At 41.8% G+C, this 19085-nt stretch overlaps 1 protein-coding gene across 1 annotated transcript in view; it reads left to right on the top strand.

Moving 5' to 3' along the window:
- osbp2b (oxysterol binding protein 2b) overlaps positions 1–19085 on the top strand; it is a gene marked incomplete at its 5' end in the record, with an annotated part of 74777 nt that overhangs the window by 704 nt on the left and 54988 nt on the right. Inside the window, one exon of the mRNA XM_080738856.1 lies at positions 7449–7657. Within this exon, the coding sequence (XP_080594982.1) occupies positions 7449–7657 (209 nt within the window). The remainder of the gene's footprint in view (positions 1–7448; positions 7658–19085) is intronic.

Below are 19085 nucleotides of genomic sequence, written 5' to 3'. Positions count from 1 at the left end.
TGCAGTATCGATACTTTTACTTGAGTAAAACAAGTGAGTACTTTTTTCCACCTACCACCACCACTGCTTGCTAGCGGGGCCGGGCTAACGTTAGCTGGCTCTGGCTGTCAGAGGGAGGGTGCTGATGATGGGAGTCAGCAGTATGTTTACATTGAAAGGGCAATTCCACCGCGAAATGCGCGAATTTTTACTTTTTAATATTGTCAGTGCCTGCTGGCGGTGGAGGGATACCCGCGCACGCACTGTACGCAGCAAAGCCCCTAATTTTAAACAGGAAATAAAAAATAAATAGTCAAGAGTAACCTAGCAGTAGCAGGCAGGCTACTATAACGTTAGCGAGCTAAGGTATTGTATATAGCTCCCTGCTGGCTAGCTTGCTTGCTGTCAGACAGAATGAGCGACTATAAGGGACTGCGCCTGAGAATCATGTCTGCAAACCAGCTTTAAGTTAACTTGTCTCCTCTAAATTGCATTGTCCCACTAAAGACGTATGTGATTCGTTTACGAAATAATTAAGTGCATTCCATCTGTTTCTGAAAGGCAAGGCTCGGGGTGTTCAATTTAAGTATAGACAGTAACACGATTATCTGTGAGTCATGCTCGCCATCAATGTCATTTTGTGTCTTGGTTCTGGTAACCACACGGTTGTCACCTGTGTGCTGCCATCGCTTAACACCTGTGGCTCAGGTGGTTCCAGGGGTCATGTTTCCACAAGCATAGGTAAAGAGTAAAGACACACTAACAGGATGGACAATAAGTGGACCACCTTCATATATGTCAGTGACATCATGCACCCATGCATGTGCATTGTGCAGCACGCCATTTGACATAAAATGAATATATAACAAATGTCAAAATGTCATTCCATTCCTTTCCTTGGCTTGGCCACAGCGCTTCTGAAGATATTAGAAATATAAACCGGAATATGACTGTGTCATGATAGATTTACTAAGAGTATAGTACCTTAATACAAAAATAGCTCAATGTACCAATTTACAAATGCACTGGGTGAAAAGTTTGAGCTATGACATCAATATGAAAGTAAAAATTATTTGAAACTAGGAAGAAGATGCACATAGGCTACTGTAGAAAGTGTATGGCAACAGTTAGTCACCTTGTCCAACCCAGTTTTATTAATTACATGTCTCCCAGCAGAATGTAGGTCTACTCCTTGGAGCTCAACTCTCCTTGCAGATATTCCTGTTCTTAGTAAAAGTTGGAACACAGCCTTGGAATTTGGCTGAAGTTATTTTGCAATGTCCAAAAAACACTGCATTATATCTTTGTCAGGCAGAAACTATTCTCCATATTTATTTTTTCATTATACTTTGTCCTAATATGGTGTTGTGCAAAAGAAGTTAAAATTTTTATTGTGAGCTTTTAGATGTGCTATTTTTGAAAAAGTTTGACCTTTTTTTTTTTTTGAAAGATTTTGTACAAAAGTAGTTATGTCTGTCTGTGGGTTTTATAAATATTTAATAATGAAAAGTATTAACAAAAGGTTTTTCTTTTTTTCCATTTCTTAAGTATGTTTTGTTTTGGCCCGAAAGTGACAATATGCCATATACTATACCAAACCAAACCCATTTCTCCCCCATGCTGTAGGAACTTGCTACTCCACACTATAGAGCCACACCTTCACACACAAAGGGTCCAGTTGTCCTTTTTCCAGTGAGGGGTTAGTGGAGACGGAGATGGGGGAGCCAAAATACTACTCTTGTGTGTGCCGATGGTGAAAGGAAAGAACCCTGTTGCCGCCCTCTACCCTCTATTAATAGTCCATTATGTTGTAAGGTGTCTGCTGTCCCTGATGTAAAGGTAGCCTGTTGACATCCGAGCACTGAGGCAGTGAAGCGCACAAGTTGCCACAAAGGAGATCCTGACTAAATGTCCCCTCCACTGATGCCTGCCTGGCAGCCTGCTCTATGTGTGCCTGGCTTCAAGCTGTGTGTGTGCGTGTGCGTGCGTGCGTACGCATGTGTGTGTGTGTGTGTGTGTGTGTGTGTGTGTGTGTGTGTGTGTGTGTGTGTGTGTGTGTGTGTGTGTGTGTGTGTGTGTGTGTGTGTGTGTGTGTGTGTGTGTGTGTGTGTGTGTATGCGTCTGTGTGCGCACACACTGTTTTGGCTACATATCTTTGCCTGCTAAGACTGAAACATGGCAACACTTTATTTTCTTTTTTACTTTTCATTTGTCTGAATTGGACATGAAGTGATAATACATTATTAAAATGTAAAAATAAGTAAAATGTGTCTGATAAATACAATCAATGCACAGTAAAAAAAAAACACTATTAAACAAACCATGTGTTATCCTGAACAAATTCTAAAGCTTCCAAGGCTTAATCTTTTTTATTTTTTATTCATTTTTAACCAATCGTTTTTCCAATTTTCTCTCAATTCATCCATTATTCCCTGATTTCCCCACACACTTGTGTAGTTACTGCTGAACCCTACTGGTTCCCTAGGACTTGTTGGTCCTAGGGACAGTGTTGAAACACATGCCTCCTCCTCCTATGCACTTGGAACTTCTTTTCACCTGCCAGTGGGGAACTTCACTGGGAGGACCTATTCGCTATTCTTCAAAGTTCAACAGCACCCCTACTGACAGGTGCTCTGACTAACTGTAGGAGTTCCAAGTATAGCAACAGAGCTCACCCTCCCCGCCTGGCTTCCATCCCAGGAACACACACAACCAATTGTGTTTGCTGGAACACACGCCCAAGCCGGATGCACCCCTGAGGATTCGAACCCCCCACCACTCTACAGGAACTTTACCCCTGCGTTACCTGAGCGGCCGAGCCCCTCAACTCCTATTTATTTTGTATTACTCTTGGTCTTTCTCTCTGCCCAATTAATATTATCCACTTAAACCCTATATATACTTTCACCAGAGTCCCCCAGGGGTCTTTTTTGTTCCTTTTTTTTTTATCTCAACAACAAATCTCTAAAATAGCATATCTGCAAGCTCACAATGCAACATGTTGTGAGCTTGTATATTAGTTATTTTTGCTGAACGTTTACCCCACATTAGGGAAGCTAGAGGTCATGTGGTTGAGAAACATCCAATGATTTCATGAGTGTGTACGACACTTGCCCAGAGAAGCCTTCATGCTCCATTTATAAAGATTTAATGGTGTCGGCTTAGACAAGCGTATGATGTGGTTGCATGGCTTGACATCGCCCAGTTGAACAAAAATCATCATAGAATGATGCATGTTAATACCCAGCGGACTCCTGTCACATTGCAATCACGAGGATCACAACATGGATCAGTAGTATAGTATCCACTGCAATGTGTGAGAGCAGTCAGTTTGTCCCACAAGACATGAGTCAATAGCAAAGACCTTAGCAGGGGTGTCACAAGGGGGGAAGGGGGGGCTTAATTATTTTATGCTTTAACTATTGAAAAATATCAGATATACAAGCTCACAGCGCGGGACCGAGTGCCGTGCTGTGAGCTTGTAGATCTGCTATTTTTGAAAAGTCGTGAAAATGTGTGCAAATCTTTGAATATAATGTATTTTTTAAGTGAACATTTGTTACTCAAATTTTGCTTCTGGGGGGTCCCTGGAACTAAATATTTTGAGATTGGGGTCCGTGGCCAAATACATATCATTTTGGGGGTCCTTGACATGAAAAGGTTCGAGCACCACTGACATAGAAACATAGGTTTTTCAAAAAACCTTAGAAGGATTTGAAATATTCAAAGACTTGCACAGATTTTTCAAAAATAGCAGATCTACAAGCTCGCAGCGCGGCACTCGGTGCCGCGCTGTGGGCTTGTATATCTGCTATTTTTCAATAGTTAAAGTACCCAGGGCCCAGAATTTGTTGCGACACCCCTGTACCTTAGGATTACCTTTCATTTCGTAGGCCGGTGTTTATGAAAGGAAGCAGTCCAGAATGGGATTTCCAGCTGTTGGCCAAGCAGTCAAAGTGCGATGGCAGACCATAATATGTGATCTGACTCTGCAGAGGACCTGACGCATCAGCACTTGAGCCAGTTAAAATGTAATAGGTTTTATAGAGATGCAACATTGCACTTTCTCCATCGCATTTGCTCTGACGCTGCAACTGTGTGCCCATGTTTTATCCCTCGTCAGCCTTATGTCCCAAGACATCCCTCTGTTCCTGTTTTGCATAATAAATCACTAAGATAGGCTCATCAGGTAAATCGTATTAGGATATGTCACATGGCCACTTCTCACTGCACTTTCTTTCATTTTTAATTTCTTAATTGACTTCTCCCAGCTTTAATGCTCTGAGCACCGCTTAGTCACCTCTTACAGGAAATCCGACTTGGTGCTTTAGGGAAGATTACGGGGTATTAAGCCTTGAGTGGAATGGGAGATGGTATATCAGTGGATCTGGCCTTCTGTTTCATAGCAGAGTAGTTCTGTCATGTTCTCTTCTCAGCCAAGGTCTGGGATCGGGTCTGACATAGGACTGAAACGGGATAGTGTCTCACTGAGTGCAAAGCAGGGGGCTCAGAAACGTGTGTCACTATGGAGAGTCAGGTTATGGCGCTACTGCTGCTGACACTGTGTAGTTGGGGTGGTTGGGGAGGTGGTTTGGGTGAGTATGTGAGCTAGCCAGGCCAGGGACCCAGCTGGAGGGCACGGCCTGCTCAGAGCCTTGTACGCTAGCCTCAGTAGCCTGGCAAATCAACAGAGTGACTTGAGAGCTGCGGAGAGGAGGAGGGAAGCTATGATCTAATCATGTTAATGGCCTCCTTGGTCTTGGCACCAGATCACTGTGTGTGTGTGTGTGTGTGTGTGTGTGTGTGTGTGTGTGTGTGTGTGTGTGTGTGTGTGTGTGTGTGTGTGTGTGTGTGTGTGTGTGTGTGTGTGTGTGTGTGTGTGTGTGTGTGTGTGTGTGTGTGTGTGTGTGTGTGTGTGTGTGTGTGTGTGTGTGTGGTTGTGTGTCTGTCAGGGTGGTCAAGTGTTTGTGTGTGAAGGTGAGAATAGAAGACTGACATTAAAGAGAATACTAGGGACTATTTGGCCACATCCAATATCCTCAGTTCCAGTCTTTTCGGTCATACTATCCCTGCCACACTAGTACCTTGGTTATATGTCTCTGTTTTCATTTCTATCCCTGATCCTGAGTTATACTTAGTTGCGACTTGCAAGCGGGTGTCTCACACCAAAAATATCTGATCTACAAGCTCACAACACATTGCGCCCTAATGTGTTGTGAGCTTGTAGATTTTCCGTGTGTGACATTAGCATGCAACTATGTATAGACCAGGCATAACATGACAGATTCCTGTGTTTATCTCTATCTCTCTCTTTGTATTATTACAGCCCTGTGTCTCTCATTATTTGCATTGTCATGCTCTGCCTGTGTGTGTGTACTGTGTATTATCCCCTATGCCAGCCTGTGTGTTCTATCTGGTGTGTGCTCCAGCCTGTATCATTTCTTTATTCTTTATTTTTGCATATGTTTATAGGCTGTTGTTCTGTCATTACATGCTCCAGATCGGTGGATTTGTGTTTTATGAGGATGTGTGCACAAGGGAACGACAGGTAAAGCCCTGTAATTCTCTGCCGGCTCAGCACAAAATACAGGACCCTCCTCCCCTCATCTCTATTTGCCTCAATTCCACTCTCACTCCCTCAGGCCCCCCTGCCCCTACCCTTCTTCCCCAGTGCCTCAATGCTCCTCAGTTCTTATCTCCGTTTCCCAGCTTTTGCAGTTTCCTTGGCTCTTCTAATGCCATGGCCTTTGCATGGCCTTGCTTTCCTGCCGGGTGGAGGGGATCTGCATGGATCTCAACTATACACTTGAAAGAGTTGGATGTCTTGGTCAGCGCCAGGTTGCCAAGCCCATGCTATGCTGGGCTAGGCTGGAGGCTGGGCTGTTCAGGAGCCCTGCCCTCCCTGTGGCTCCGCATGTCTTCTGCATTGTCCCGTTACTATTTTCTGCATAACTTGTCCAGTGCCAGGCTGCCTGGGAAAGTGCTGTGCACTAAAGTGCCTGTTTCCGGATCAGCATTTATACCAAGACTTGGCGCATGCTGTTATAGTGGCAGTGAATCCCCGCCAGGTAGAGCTTAGAGATGAACTCTAACCTCAGCCTGTCACCAGAACCTCTTTAATAAGGCAGTAGGCAGTGTCGGTGTCAACTGAGGCCGAGGCTGGACCGTATACAGTAGGCTGAACACTGTTGAGAGCCTTCTGCTGGTGGCAGTTAGGTCTCGGTGAGGATGAATGGATGTCAGGTGACTCAGGTCCCATTGACACAAAGACAAGAAGCACATGTGCGCATGTAAGCACACTCTACTGCATGCTACAGCTACAGTGGTGTCTGTCTTGAGCTCAGCTTCTTATAACTTCTTATACTGTTCTACATTAAAACTATACAGAATGTCATGGAGCCCACACGCCAGCATGGAGTAGAAAGGGGATATTGCCAAACTTAAAAAGACAAAAGAGAGTCCCTTCCCTAGATCGTTTTCTAAAATAAAATAAATAAAAGCAGTGACCATGGCGTTCTAAAATGGGCTATTGGAAAAATTATGTATGCTAAACTGTAATTATGTCAAGATGTGCTTTGCTTTTACATTTTTGTTACAAGGAGAACATTTATGACAGCTACTGCTGCTGAATGATTTAAAGGATTACACTTATACATGCAGGACATACATACAGTACTGTATATCTTAAGGCACGGACAAATACTGAATCACAAATACATGAATACAAGAACAATTTCTTGCTCTCCACCTCATACCCTTTTCTCTCCCTCACTTTCTCTCTTTCCCTCGTACTTGTTCACTCTCACTCCTTTGCTATCCCTCTATCTTAGAACCTCTCAGTCTGTGTTCTTTCTTTGTCCCTGCTGCTGTTATTCATTGTTTGGTTTTGCTCACTATGGGCTCTTCGAGTCAGACAATGGCCTTGTTATCTTGACCGTTTGTGTTCCACTGAATATACAACAGTTGGTTTTCGACTGGTAATGCCAACATTGAATATCCACACTTCTACACACACACACACACACACACGCACACAGAACAGGAACAAGTCATGCGAATACCACCAATATGCTCAAATTGCCATCTGAATTATTATTTTTGCTCATTAATGAAATGATGTGCTACAGCGTTTTCTCATCTCTTGTGAGATTTTAAAGTGACCAGGTGTTTCTTCTGTTGCATGGCTTTTGGAGTGTTCATTTCTGTCGATCTATGGTGTTTCTCTCTAACTCCTTGCCACTCTGCCTCTGCTTATTGCCATTGGGAATTCTAATTGGCCCATACCCCACCCTCAGCCTTGTCCCAGCTCTTTCAGAACTGAACTGCTTTGTAATAAAAAGACAGTAGATTATTCCCTGTCTGCGACAATCAGACAGAGACATTAGGGTTCATGTACTAGGCTAATGTGCTCCACTGTTTCTTGTGTCTGTCTGTTTGTCCGTCTGTGTCTTTTTGGTGTTCTATTGCAGGACACAGGCAGAGATGGCCCACACGTGTCGTGGCACAATCAACCTGGCCACAGCACACATCGACACGGAGGACACTTGCAACATTGTGTTGAGCAGTGGCGGTCGCACCTACCATTTGAAGGCCAGCACAGAAGTGGAGCGCCAAAGATGGGTCACAGCACTGGAGTTGGCCAAGGCCAAAGCCATCCGTGTGATGAATGATCAGTCTGGTAAGAGCAAATGAAGCAATTATGTACTTTTAACAGAGAACCCAGAGGTTGAGCACCACGAGGAAACTTTAAAGAGTGTGGTACAGTTCATCCCATTTTCCACCTCTTCTTTCATTCCTTGCCCATCCTTCCTAGCCTGGCATAGCCAGACTTTATACTAATGCAGCTAACTAACTGCAGGATATATCATCCCCACCGTGTGTTAACATGGGTGGATTGTTTAGCTGTGCTAGGCTACATCCTTCCACCCCATCCAAACCAATGAAACAATGCACAATAACAACACACATAACAGGGAAAAAAAGATAAAGGGGAAGAGGAGGACCTATCATTACAGTACAATACAATAATACATAAATGTAACTAACAGTAAATAGAATAACAGAACAGGAAAAAAAGACCAAAGAATTTTGTGCTGTTTAGATTTAGAGAAGTGGGCTCTGCACCACCTTTAGCTGGATCAAATGGAGTCGAGCTCAATATGATACAAAATTCACACTATCTAATGCCACTTCCAACCAGTGCTCTCTACAATTTCCAGTTAGCCCTACCATCTGGATTTTGACTTGGAGACTGTTCAAAGACATGGTGTTTTGATACATTTCAGATTTACAGCTTGCAAGCACCCTCTTTACTTATAGCTTAAAAAGGCTCTCTCATAATGATTCTTGAGGGAGCCTGGGAAAGGAACAACCTTTATGTAGGTATGAACTGACGGAGCTGGGGATGAGGGAACGAATGTGAACGTGGCAAACTAAATTTAAGACATAATAAAGAGTCAAAGGAATAGAAATATCACTATCATAGAGGTCTTTGAAATGATTGTTAGCCAGTCTGCTCCAGAGAGAAAAGGTCAAGTACAAAATTGAGAGAGTAAATAAGTGGACATTACTAATAGGACGAGGCTCAGGAAAAGATCAAATGCAGACAGACAATATCCATACTTAAAAGAAGGCAGCAACAAGGGGTTTGAGGATTGGCAGGAGCGAGATGGAGGTAAAGAGGAACAAACAAGTGCAAACATGGAGGGTAAATTGCTTAATTATGCCTCTAGGCCAGTGGTTCCAAAACCTTTTAGCCTGTGACCCAAAAGAGATATTAGACGTTTGCATGGGACCCAAACTTAGTGAAAACAGAGGATCTACAAGATCACAATGCGGTGGATCGGCTATTTGAACTGCTTTTTAAACATTAGTTTTCTAAAACAAGAACGCGCATTTTGGCGCTGCCCCCTCCACTCCAGACAGCTGAATCTTGATTTGGCTATAACTCATCAACTGTTTGTCGTACAAACTTGTGGGTGGTGTCATTTGACTTGTTTCAGAGTTCTTCACCTTAATTGGTTTAACTTAGCCCTGCCCCCTCTTCTGATTGGCCGAAACTTTGTTGTTCCTTTTTTTGGCTATAACTCATCAAACGTTTCTCGTACAAACTTGTGGGTGGTGTCATTTGACTTGTTTAAGAGTTCTTCTTCTTAATTGGTGTAACTAAGCCCCGCCCCCTCTTCTGATTGGTCGATATTCAATAGTACCTGTAACTTTTCAACCGTTTGTCGTACAAACTTGTGGTTGGTGTGATTCAACTTGTTTCCTTGTCCTTAATTGGTGTAACTTAGCCCCACTCCCTCTTCTGATTGGCTGCTGCCCCTTGTGACGTGGGTAGAGCTGCGAGGGCCCGGTCATCGCTGCTTGCAGCTTTAATTGAATTTGTTTCTTCATTCATGATTTCTTTTTTCTTTTTTTTTAAATAATAATAACAAAAAAATGAAATGTAGGAACCATAAAAATGTGTCTGCGACCCACTCTTTGGGAAGCAGTGCTCTAGGCTACATTATTTAGTCATTTTTAACCAGTAAATAAGGTTTTGTATGTTGGCAGCCCAGTAATAGTGCATAAGAGTGCATAAAATAGCTTTACTGATTCTAGGATATTTTTTTCCTCAATAAATGTAGTGGTTGTCTAATTGAGAGTGCAAAAATAAGACTTTGAAAGAAGGCATTGAAAAATACATACAGAAACTTGGGTTAGCTGTTCATCCTAACACAAAGCTGAAAGTCTGACTTCATGTTGGCTTGTAAGACAAAGTTGGGTTCTGAAAGGGATCGTAATGAGCAGGTAATCGTGATACTCACATATTTAAATCCCGGACAGAAGAAAATGAAAATGGAGCTCGGAAACATTCATTAACCTGAAAAGCTTAAATGCTTTAATGTAGATTCAATAGAGGGTGAATGGCAAATCGAGTGGCAAAGTGAGTTTAACATCATTTAATGCAATCAGATAGGACTTTTCTGTTTTGATGAATGGGCTCTCATGGCCAGAAAGTAGTTTTTTGCCTCTCAGTAGGCGTTCCCCATAACTTACGGGTATGATGATGATGTCACGCGCAGCGCATACCCCCTTTTTGAGTGATGGAAGACCACGTTCGTTATATAAAGCAAAAAATACCTTACAGTATGCTCAAAACCTTAGCATGTGAGTAGGGATAATCGTTTCTCTGGCATGTCCCCCTAGATAGTGGAAAGTACAGGAGCTTATAGATGATATTGACACAGACAAGGGCAAGGCCGGCCTATAAAATAATGATCTCAAAATTTCAGTAAAACTGTAGCCTAAATACTCTGTCAAAGTCACTTGCTAACTTACTTATTTATTTACTTGTACTTTATTAAGTTTGTTTTCAGTATACCAATATATATATATATATATATTTGTTTTACCTAAATTAGTACAGAAACTAAATGAACAAAATAAAAAAATATGAATGAAACAGAGGGGTTATTAAGTTATGAAGGATATACCAGAGATACATACTGCATCACAAAACATATTATATTTCAGGTCAATTACCAATACCACAAATCATGAGCCATTTATTTTGCTACTGTGTGTATTTTATGCATGCCCATAATAACTCTCCACAACTGTTGTTCCTCATTATAAAGTTGTGAGGAGTTAGAGGCGACATTGTCTCTAGGAATGTTTGCAACCACAGTCCATCTTTCAGCTGATTTGCATCCTTCCAGTTTGTTGCGTCATTCTTTTAGCAGTCATACTGTACATCCAGTTGCTATGATGTTTGTTATGTTTGGACCAAGAACCTTCCACTTTATCATTCAACAGTTTCAACACATTACAGGATCACAACGAACAGTATAGCCAATAATCTTTCCCTGGGATTCAGTACTCAGCATGGAAAGAAGAGCTAAAAGTATGGTTGACATCTAAGAGTCTTAGGATACTGGAAAAGGAAAGTTGACCCCAGATGCAGCCAATCTGATGATATTCTAAGGCGTATGGCTATCACCTAAGTAAGCACTAACTTCACGTTCTGTGTTGAGCAATGGAATGATCTGCATTCTGTGTGGTTCGTGTCCTGAGTGAGATGAGCTGCTTGAGAGGCAGATATCCCTTCTCCACTGACTTGTTAAACAGATCCAATCTGAGCCAAGTGCCTTACCACTTTGCATAGCTTTAGTACAATTAGTACTAGCCTCTATAATCTCACCTAAAGGCCTGCTCAGTTCACTGTCCTCCCTGGGTCAATATTGGGGAACTCTAAAACATTGAGAAAATTAACCATACAGATGTTTAGATATGATAGAGGGAGGTGGAATTGAAGACGCACTGCAACGGAAGTTCTCAAGTTCCTAGTGAAAAGGTCCAGGAAGGAGGGATATAGCGCTGGTAGGAAGGTGATTTGACATTCAAAAAGTAGGCGGGCCATAACTCATTGAAGACATTAATATTTTAAGACCAGTTGATGTTGAGTTAACCCTTTGCAAAATAGATAAATAAAAGACTTGTCTGTTAAGGTTCGATATTGTCTGGCCAAGAAGGAGATCAACTAGAAAATGGTTATTAACAGCTAGACTACACAGGACAGGTAGTATTATATTCTCATGACATGACAAGTATTATATTCTCAAGACATGTCCCACTAAAATTACCTGTATGATTAAGCGCCTTCTTGATTCTAGATCAACTTTAAATTAGTTTAATGTACAAAGCCGTCCAGGCCATACAGGCCTTGGTGTGGTTCGGCTGTGCTGAACAGATCAACTGAGAATTACCAGACTAAATGTGTCATTGCCTTAGAGCAGGGGTGTCAAACTAACTTTTAGGTCTTGGGCCGATCTGAGCAAAATGCGACTTAAACCGCATCGCACTGATTATGTTCATTATGGAGAACGCCTTCTTGTGTTTACTGCAAACATCAAGTAAAAGAGAAAGTATTCTGAAACAGACTTTTCAGCCATAATATGTAATTATTCCCATAAGTTTAGAGACTGGCTATTTGATTGTCTTTGTCTTGAGCCTTGTTCTAGCAGTTCAAGAAGAGTATGTTGACAGTAGGGAAACTTAAGTAATTGTTTCAGTCATTAAATATAACAAAGTGGCACGACTGTCCTTGATTACCATAAGAGCCCCTTGTTTATTGTTTATGCATTATGCAAATCAGTCTTGCCAATGGGAATTTGGAATTGTAATTTAAGCTGCCGCAAGGGAGTCAAAGTAAAAAATTGATTCCTCATAATCAATTTAAATTGAAACTTTATTACAGACTCATAATCCACTAAAAAAGAAGAAAGAAAAAAAAACACAAAACCAAACTAGTACAGAAATATTACATCATAAAAGACATTTGTACCAAAAGGCCTCATTCACAAAGCATTGGTATGCACAGGTGTTATACTTAAACGCAAATAGTTTAAGTGTTTTCATGTGCAGACTGCAGATGCAGACTTATCATTATGTTTTGTACTTAATGTCTTTTGTCCCTGAAGTTATTAGAATTACTTATTTTTTTAATTACAATAGTGCCAGACCTTGAATAAAATGTTTATGCGCCCAACATTTGTCATAACATATAAAAGAAAAAAGAAAGTCTGTTAAACGATCTTGCTTGGATGCATATTGGCTTTTTATGTATTTTTCAGTTGATGTATTTAGAGCTGAATATAATTAATGATGCCCGTTAATTTTTTATTTTTTATTTTTTTTAATGTAAAGTGGGGGTGGATTAGATGCATTCATGATTTGCATTTGTTATTTGTGGAATTTATCCTTCCGCTAACTTTGGAAGCCAACTGTAGCCAATTGGAATAGAATATGAAAAGTTTGACTGATACATCTTTCTTGATAACATGACTCCAGAGAGACACGTGGAGATATTTGGTTAAAGCCAATGGACTCCTGCATCCCCCTGAGATTTAAGAGATGCTAGGAGTTTCTCTCTGTCAGATTCCAATCCAATCCAGGAGAGGGCAGCTCTGTCTTTTCGGTCCAGCAGGAGCACAGACTGGAGAATAAGGCTAAGGTTACCGTGAGAAACAGATTCCTATTCAGTCTCGTCTTGACAACGGAACTCTCTGCTTTCCAAAGGGACTCATTCTTGCGCAGTTGCAATTGGTGGCACACTGGTCAAAGGCTGTGGGAAATGACTCGGAGGGCCTTTCTTTCTTTACGTTTCACCCTGGCACCATCCCAAAGCCTCTCCTGTAGCACACAGGTTATATAAAGACTGAGACAGGCTATATATTCCTCTACTCTGGCCTCCATCTGAATGTCAGTTCACTAAATATACCGGTAGAGTGAGTGAGTGAGTGAGTGAGAGATGTTTCTCAATTTAATCTCACCTCTTTCAGTAATCAGAACTCTGTTAAGCCATCGATCTAACTACAATTTTTAATACCCCTGTTTGTGTGTAGGCTTGTTTGCCTGTCTGAGTGCTTTTGCATGTGCATACACCATTGTGTCTCGTCTAATAGACAGGGCTGTGACTGTGATGGAATGTGTTTTTTACCGTGTTGGAAAAGCACCCTGTTTCGGTGGTTTAATATAATTTTATTGGACATGGACTCTATTGGTTAGACCTACAACCAATCAGAGTAGCACAAAGGTGCTACACCCGCCCTACATTTGCATACTAGGCCCCTGGTTGGTTCCTCAAGACTTGTGAGCTGTGAAATATTTGAATAACTGAGCGGTGCCAGACCTTAACTGCCAAGGGCAATTTTTCTTTGCAATGGCAGATTTGTCTGGCTACTCTTTGGACTAATATTATGACACACCTTATATATAATATAATAAGCAATACAACTGATATACTTTATTACCTGAATAATATTTGCAAAGGTAAGGTAATCTGATTTTTTTTTTGTCTCAGACTCGAAATCTTGGTTTATATTCTGTCTCTCTCGTCCTAAATAAACAGCTTGGCTCGTAAGCTATGATCTCTCTAGAGTCTTTTACCATTGGTATCAAAAGGACTGGTGTGCATTGCACTTCTGTAAACCTTCTGTTTTGGAACTTTTGCCATTGGGGCCTGCAGCCAGCAACCAGTCCATAGTCATCCAGAATGGAATAGTAAGTGACATGCATTCCCCAGCTCTCTGAGCTCCTGGAGACTTCTCTGTCTATGTGGGCGGTGAGAAGACACCAGAGCACAGTCTCACTGCTGGTGAGAGCTCATTACTTTATCCTCACAGGCAACTGAGGTGCATTTCACTATGCAGGCTCTGTGCGGTTTCTGAATAATAGAATTACTGAACTATAATGGATTGCAGAGGATTGGACTAATAGCCATCGTAAAGTATCGTCACAGTTCACCATCGTACGACCGACTTATCGCATTGCAAGCTTTCAAGCAATTATTGCATTATCACTGTTGCTTACAGTGCTAATGTCATTATATGAGTTGGGTAAATGTTAATACAGCTCAAGCTGTTATTACAGATAGAGCTGTTGATGCATCTCAAGCTGCTTCAAATGAGAAGAGGTGTGTGTGTGTGTGTGTGTGTGTGTGTGTGTGTGTGTGTGTGTGTGTGTGTGTGTGTGTGTGTGTGTGTGTGTGTGTGTGTGTGTGTGTGTGTGTGTGTGTGTGTGTGTGTGTGTGTGTGTGTGTGTGTGTGTGTGTGTGTGTGTGTGTGTGCGCGCGCGTGTGTCTGGCACACTTAATGCCAAGTGTGTGTGTGTGTGTTTGGAACGGTATGATTCAAAATGTTTAATAATTGTGGTGCAGACGAATATAATAGGCCTAAATAGACGATTTGACGCTTCCAATATGAACAAGTGGCCTAACTTGACGCTCTCTATCTGGCTAGGGCCTTTAGTTTCAGTGAATGCCTCAGAGGCAAACCACAGATTCACAGATAGTTGATTGTTGTTTGGTCTGTCTGCCGCAGCACTTTGAAAGCATCTCATTTAATGAATTGCATTTTTATAGCGCTTTTCCAAGTGCTCAAAGCGCTTTACAATGGTTCATTCATTCATACATTGGGAGGTGAAGCGGCGAACAGTCGACGCCAGCGTCCTCACTTCCCACATGAACCGGGGTTCCCACGGTCATGAAATTCCTGGAAATATTTTGAAATTAGAAAAATATTTTTCCAGTACTGGAAAAGTTTTGGAATTTATCAAGGGTCCTGGAAGGTCCTGGAAAAAATAGCTATGCATTGTCTTTGGTTATTGATTTTGTTAATACCTCTGAAATAACAAATTAAACATGGGCCAAATTGTCAAATATTAGAATAGAAATTGTGAAAATAGCGCTGCGAGGCGCTGTGAGCATGTAGATCTGCTATTTTCACAATAGAACCGTGTTATACAAAATTCCTCAACTCTTAGTGCTCGTCAGGGTGGGGGTCCCCAGTTAAAACATGATTATTTTGGGGGTCACGGCCTGAAAAGGTTGAGAACCACTGACATACACTACCTGTCTTTGGGCATTGCGCATAGGAGTAAGCGACCTGTTATTGAGCTGAATTATTGTTATATAGTCCTGGAAATCGGGTTAAATATTCTGGAAAAGTTTTGGAAACGTTTTGGAAATTAATTGGTAATGATGTGTGGGAACCCTGTATCTCCTTCCTTCCTTCCTTCACCAACTCTTATGCCTTTCCGTAGTTTCTCCACAAGTCTCATCCAATAACGCACCTCTCACCACTCTCATCTGTGAAACTATCGACCCATGATCCTGATCATCCTGATTTATAATGGCTTCTCTTCCTCTGCAAACACATTTCAACCCTGGATATTGTTAGTATTTGTGACTATCTGCTGTTTGTGTGCTATGCTGTTTGTGTGCTACTGAGGCAGCAGGTGGCAGTGTTTCGCCTTGTTTCAATCTCCACTTGTGGTGAGCAGGGACTTTACCCCATGCCTCCTGAACCGATGCCCTACATTAGTGCAAACTGCAATCATGAATGCTCAAATACTGCCATTTTCATAACATAATCCAATATGTTGTCTCTTTTAGAGTTGAGGAGACCAAGCATGAATTTATACAGTACAACCATGTTGCGCCTCTTGCAGCACCTTCTACACTACTTTAACAGGTGAATAAGAGAGTCCATTCCTCCGAATCACTTTATTCAGTAGTTTTCGCGTTCTTTTTCAAATCAATGCAGTGTTTGCATTTAAAAAACATAAAAACGAGCAGCTGGGTCCAAACCGTCAATACTGGCCGAGTTCAGCTGTGTTCAGGGAGAGACAAGCACACAGCTGGAAGCAGTGCAGTAGGAAGCAGCTCTCACACTTTTATCTGAAACACTAGACTAGATAAACCCCAGGGACTGCAAGTCAGTCGGGGAGCCAAGAGGTGACTCTTATTTTCAACTGATCAGTTGTGAGTCCCTGTGAACTAGCTGCAGATCAGATTATACATTAGCAGCTATATTTTCGTCCATGCCTTACCTCTTATCCCAAAACTTCTTTCTCTCTTTTTTTTTTTTTACTATTTTATAAAACATTTAAATAGTTTAACTAGCCAATCTACATCAACACGTTGTGAGCTTGTTGATCAGCTATTTGAAGTATTTCAAAATGTTTTTCAAAATAGTAAAAAAAGGCAATGGGCTTTTTGTTTGTAACTTTTGTGACTTCAATCACGAACCCCCTGCCATTCCTCATCCTCTATTGTAACATTCATGTAACATCATGTAACATCCATTTAGCTTTTATCTCCAATGTATTCCCTGAAGCAAGGGACTGCAAGCAGCTACTATATTTGAAATATTATTTCTACCCCTCCTCTCCTCATCCTAATTAAAAACCGTTCCAAAGGGATTGGCAGCTTTTGCACCGTCTATCGTAGAAACTGTATCTCCCCTCTCAGCTTCGTGTCCTGGCGGCTGCACTCCACGACTGACCCTTCTCTGGGTAGCCAACCAGGCCTGGCAGAGATCTGCGCTTCAACGAGCGCACTTTTCTAGTAATATTTTCAGGACACAGTACTTGATTTAAAAACAGTAAATGGGATTTCTGAATGCGAAAACGTCTTTATGACCCTAGGGAAGAGGAATTGACGTCAGGACTTTGGTAGTCTATTTCCGGCTCAAGTAGTAAGTAATAGGAACCTACGGTTCCCAAGTCATGTGGCCCATATTGCAGGAGCCTAATTCCTGTTTCTGCACAGGACATCCCCTGGCCATGATGTACAATACACCCCCTGGACATGACGCTATCACAGGGACAACCCTTAATGCTGAGTGCCAAGCAGGGAGGCACTGGGTCCCATTGCTAGAGTCTTTGCTAGGGGCAGGGGAATTGAACCCCGACCTCCCAATCTCAGGGCTCTAACCACAAGACCACTGAGCTGATCATTTACTTGTTAGGTGACCATTATTATTTCTTCATTGGCTTCACTTTCTCCTTCCTTTCTGCTTGTTCCGTTTATCATCTTTCTTTAACTTCTTCACCCTAGCAGCCACTCTCCTGTGAAAGGGCAGCAGGGGTGTCTCACCAAATTCTGGGCCCAGGGTACTTTAACTGTTGAAAAATAGCAGATGTAGAAGCTCACAGCTCACAGCTGCGAGCATGTAGATCTGCTATTTTTGAAAAATCGTGAACATTTGTGCAAGTCTTTGAATATTTCAAATCCTTCTAAGGTTTTTTGAAAAACCTATGTTTCTATGTCAGTGGTGCTCAAACCTTTTCATGTCAAGGACCCCCAAAATGATATGTTTTTGGCCATGGACCCCCATCTCAAAATATTTAGTTCTAGGTACCCTCCAGAAGCAAAATTTGAGTTACAAATGTTCGCTTAAAAAATACAGATTTATTCAAAGATTTGCACACATTTTCACGACTTTTCAAAAAATAGCAGATCTATAAGTTCGCAGCGTGCCGTGCTGTGAGCTTGTATATCTGCTATTTTTCAATAGCTAACGTATAGAATAATTAAGCCCCCCCCCCCCCCCTGGTCCCACTCCCCCCCCCCCCCCCCCCCCTTGTGACGCCCCTGAAGGCTAGAATAGGTGATTAGCTGTCCATGGTGCTGATACATAGAACACATCCAAGGGGACAGTGAGTGTGAGGATGAATTAATAGGAATGCATCTTCCACTCTCCACCCTGTTTGGTTTTTCCTCTGCCTCCCCGCCTTCTTTCACTCTCTCTCTTCCACTCTTTAGCTCATTCGCTTGCTCGCTCGCTCATTCCCTCTCTTCGCTCCCTCCCTGTCTCCCCCTCCCTTCTCCTTCTTCTCTCTCTCCCTCTCTAAGCCGTTTACTGTGTGCTATTCAACCAGCGGGGCTCGATCCTGAATGGAATAAACCTTCTTTCTCCAACTCATGCTTCGTACCCTGCTGCCTCTCATATTTCTATATAAATGCTCTCCTCCTGCAAGGACTGTCACTGGTGGAAAAAATAAGAGGGTTCATGAGTAGGCACATTCTACCCTTTGTGTAAGTACTTGTTTTGATCCCATTCACGATATCCTCGTGTGTGTGTGTGTGTGTGTGTGTGTGTGTGTGTGTGTGTGTGTGTGTGTGTGTGTGTGTGTGTGTGTGTGTGTGTGTGTGTGTGTGTGTGTGTGTGTGTGTGTGTGTGTGTGTGTGGCGTGAAAATGTTTCCCTGTATTCATTTATTCTATATTCTATATCTGTCATTACTGTGGTTAGGTAGAGGGGTCAAACATTTTAAAAGCCCTAAGACTAAGCTGATGTTTTTAGGGGGAAATGCCTGCTTTAACAGACAACTTTGTTTTTTTTTACAACAAGGGTTCATATTTTAGATTGTAATTAGAGAAAAGAAAAGATGAGTGTTTTCTTTCTACCGTTTTATCCATTTTAGCAGGTTGGGGGCATGCATGCAAGTGGCTAAATTCATCTTTTCTTTTCTCTAATTACAATCTAAAATATGAACCCTTGTTGATTTTTTTTTTTCGAGAAAACGTATCCAAATATTGAGTAGTTTCCGTTTCTTATGTGAAGTGAGTTTTTGTTTTTAATCACTAGCTATCAGCTGATTAAAGTCCTTTTAGCCTTGATGTCCTACTGTACCACATTTCTGACTACTGGTAAATTACAAATTATGTAAGATGTAATGTGTCACTTTTTCGACAGTCTTCATTCTGTATGGAAAGCTGTTCTCTGATGGTGTTTGTAAAATGACTGATAGGACATGTATAGCTTCTAATCATCAGTT

Source organism: Nannobrachium achirus (assembly GCF_963921795.1).
Source record: "Nannobrachium achirus genome assembly, chromosome: 12".
In the NCBI taxonomy this organism is placed as follows: domain Eukaryota; kingdom Metazoa; phylum Chordata; class Actinopteri; order Myctophiformes; family Myctophidae; genus Nannobrachium; species Nannobrachium achirus.
This window is presented reverse-complemented; position numbering and strand designations above follow the sequence as displayed.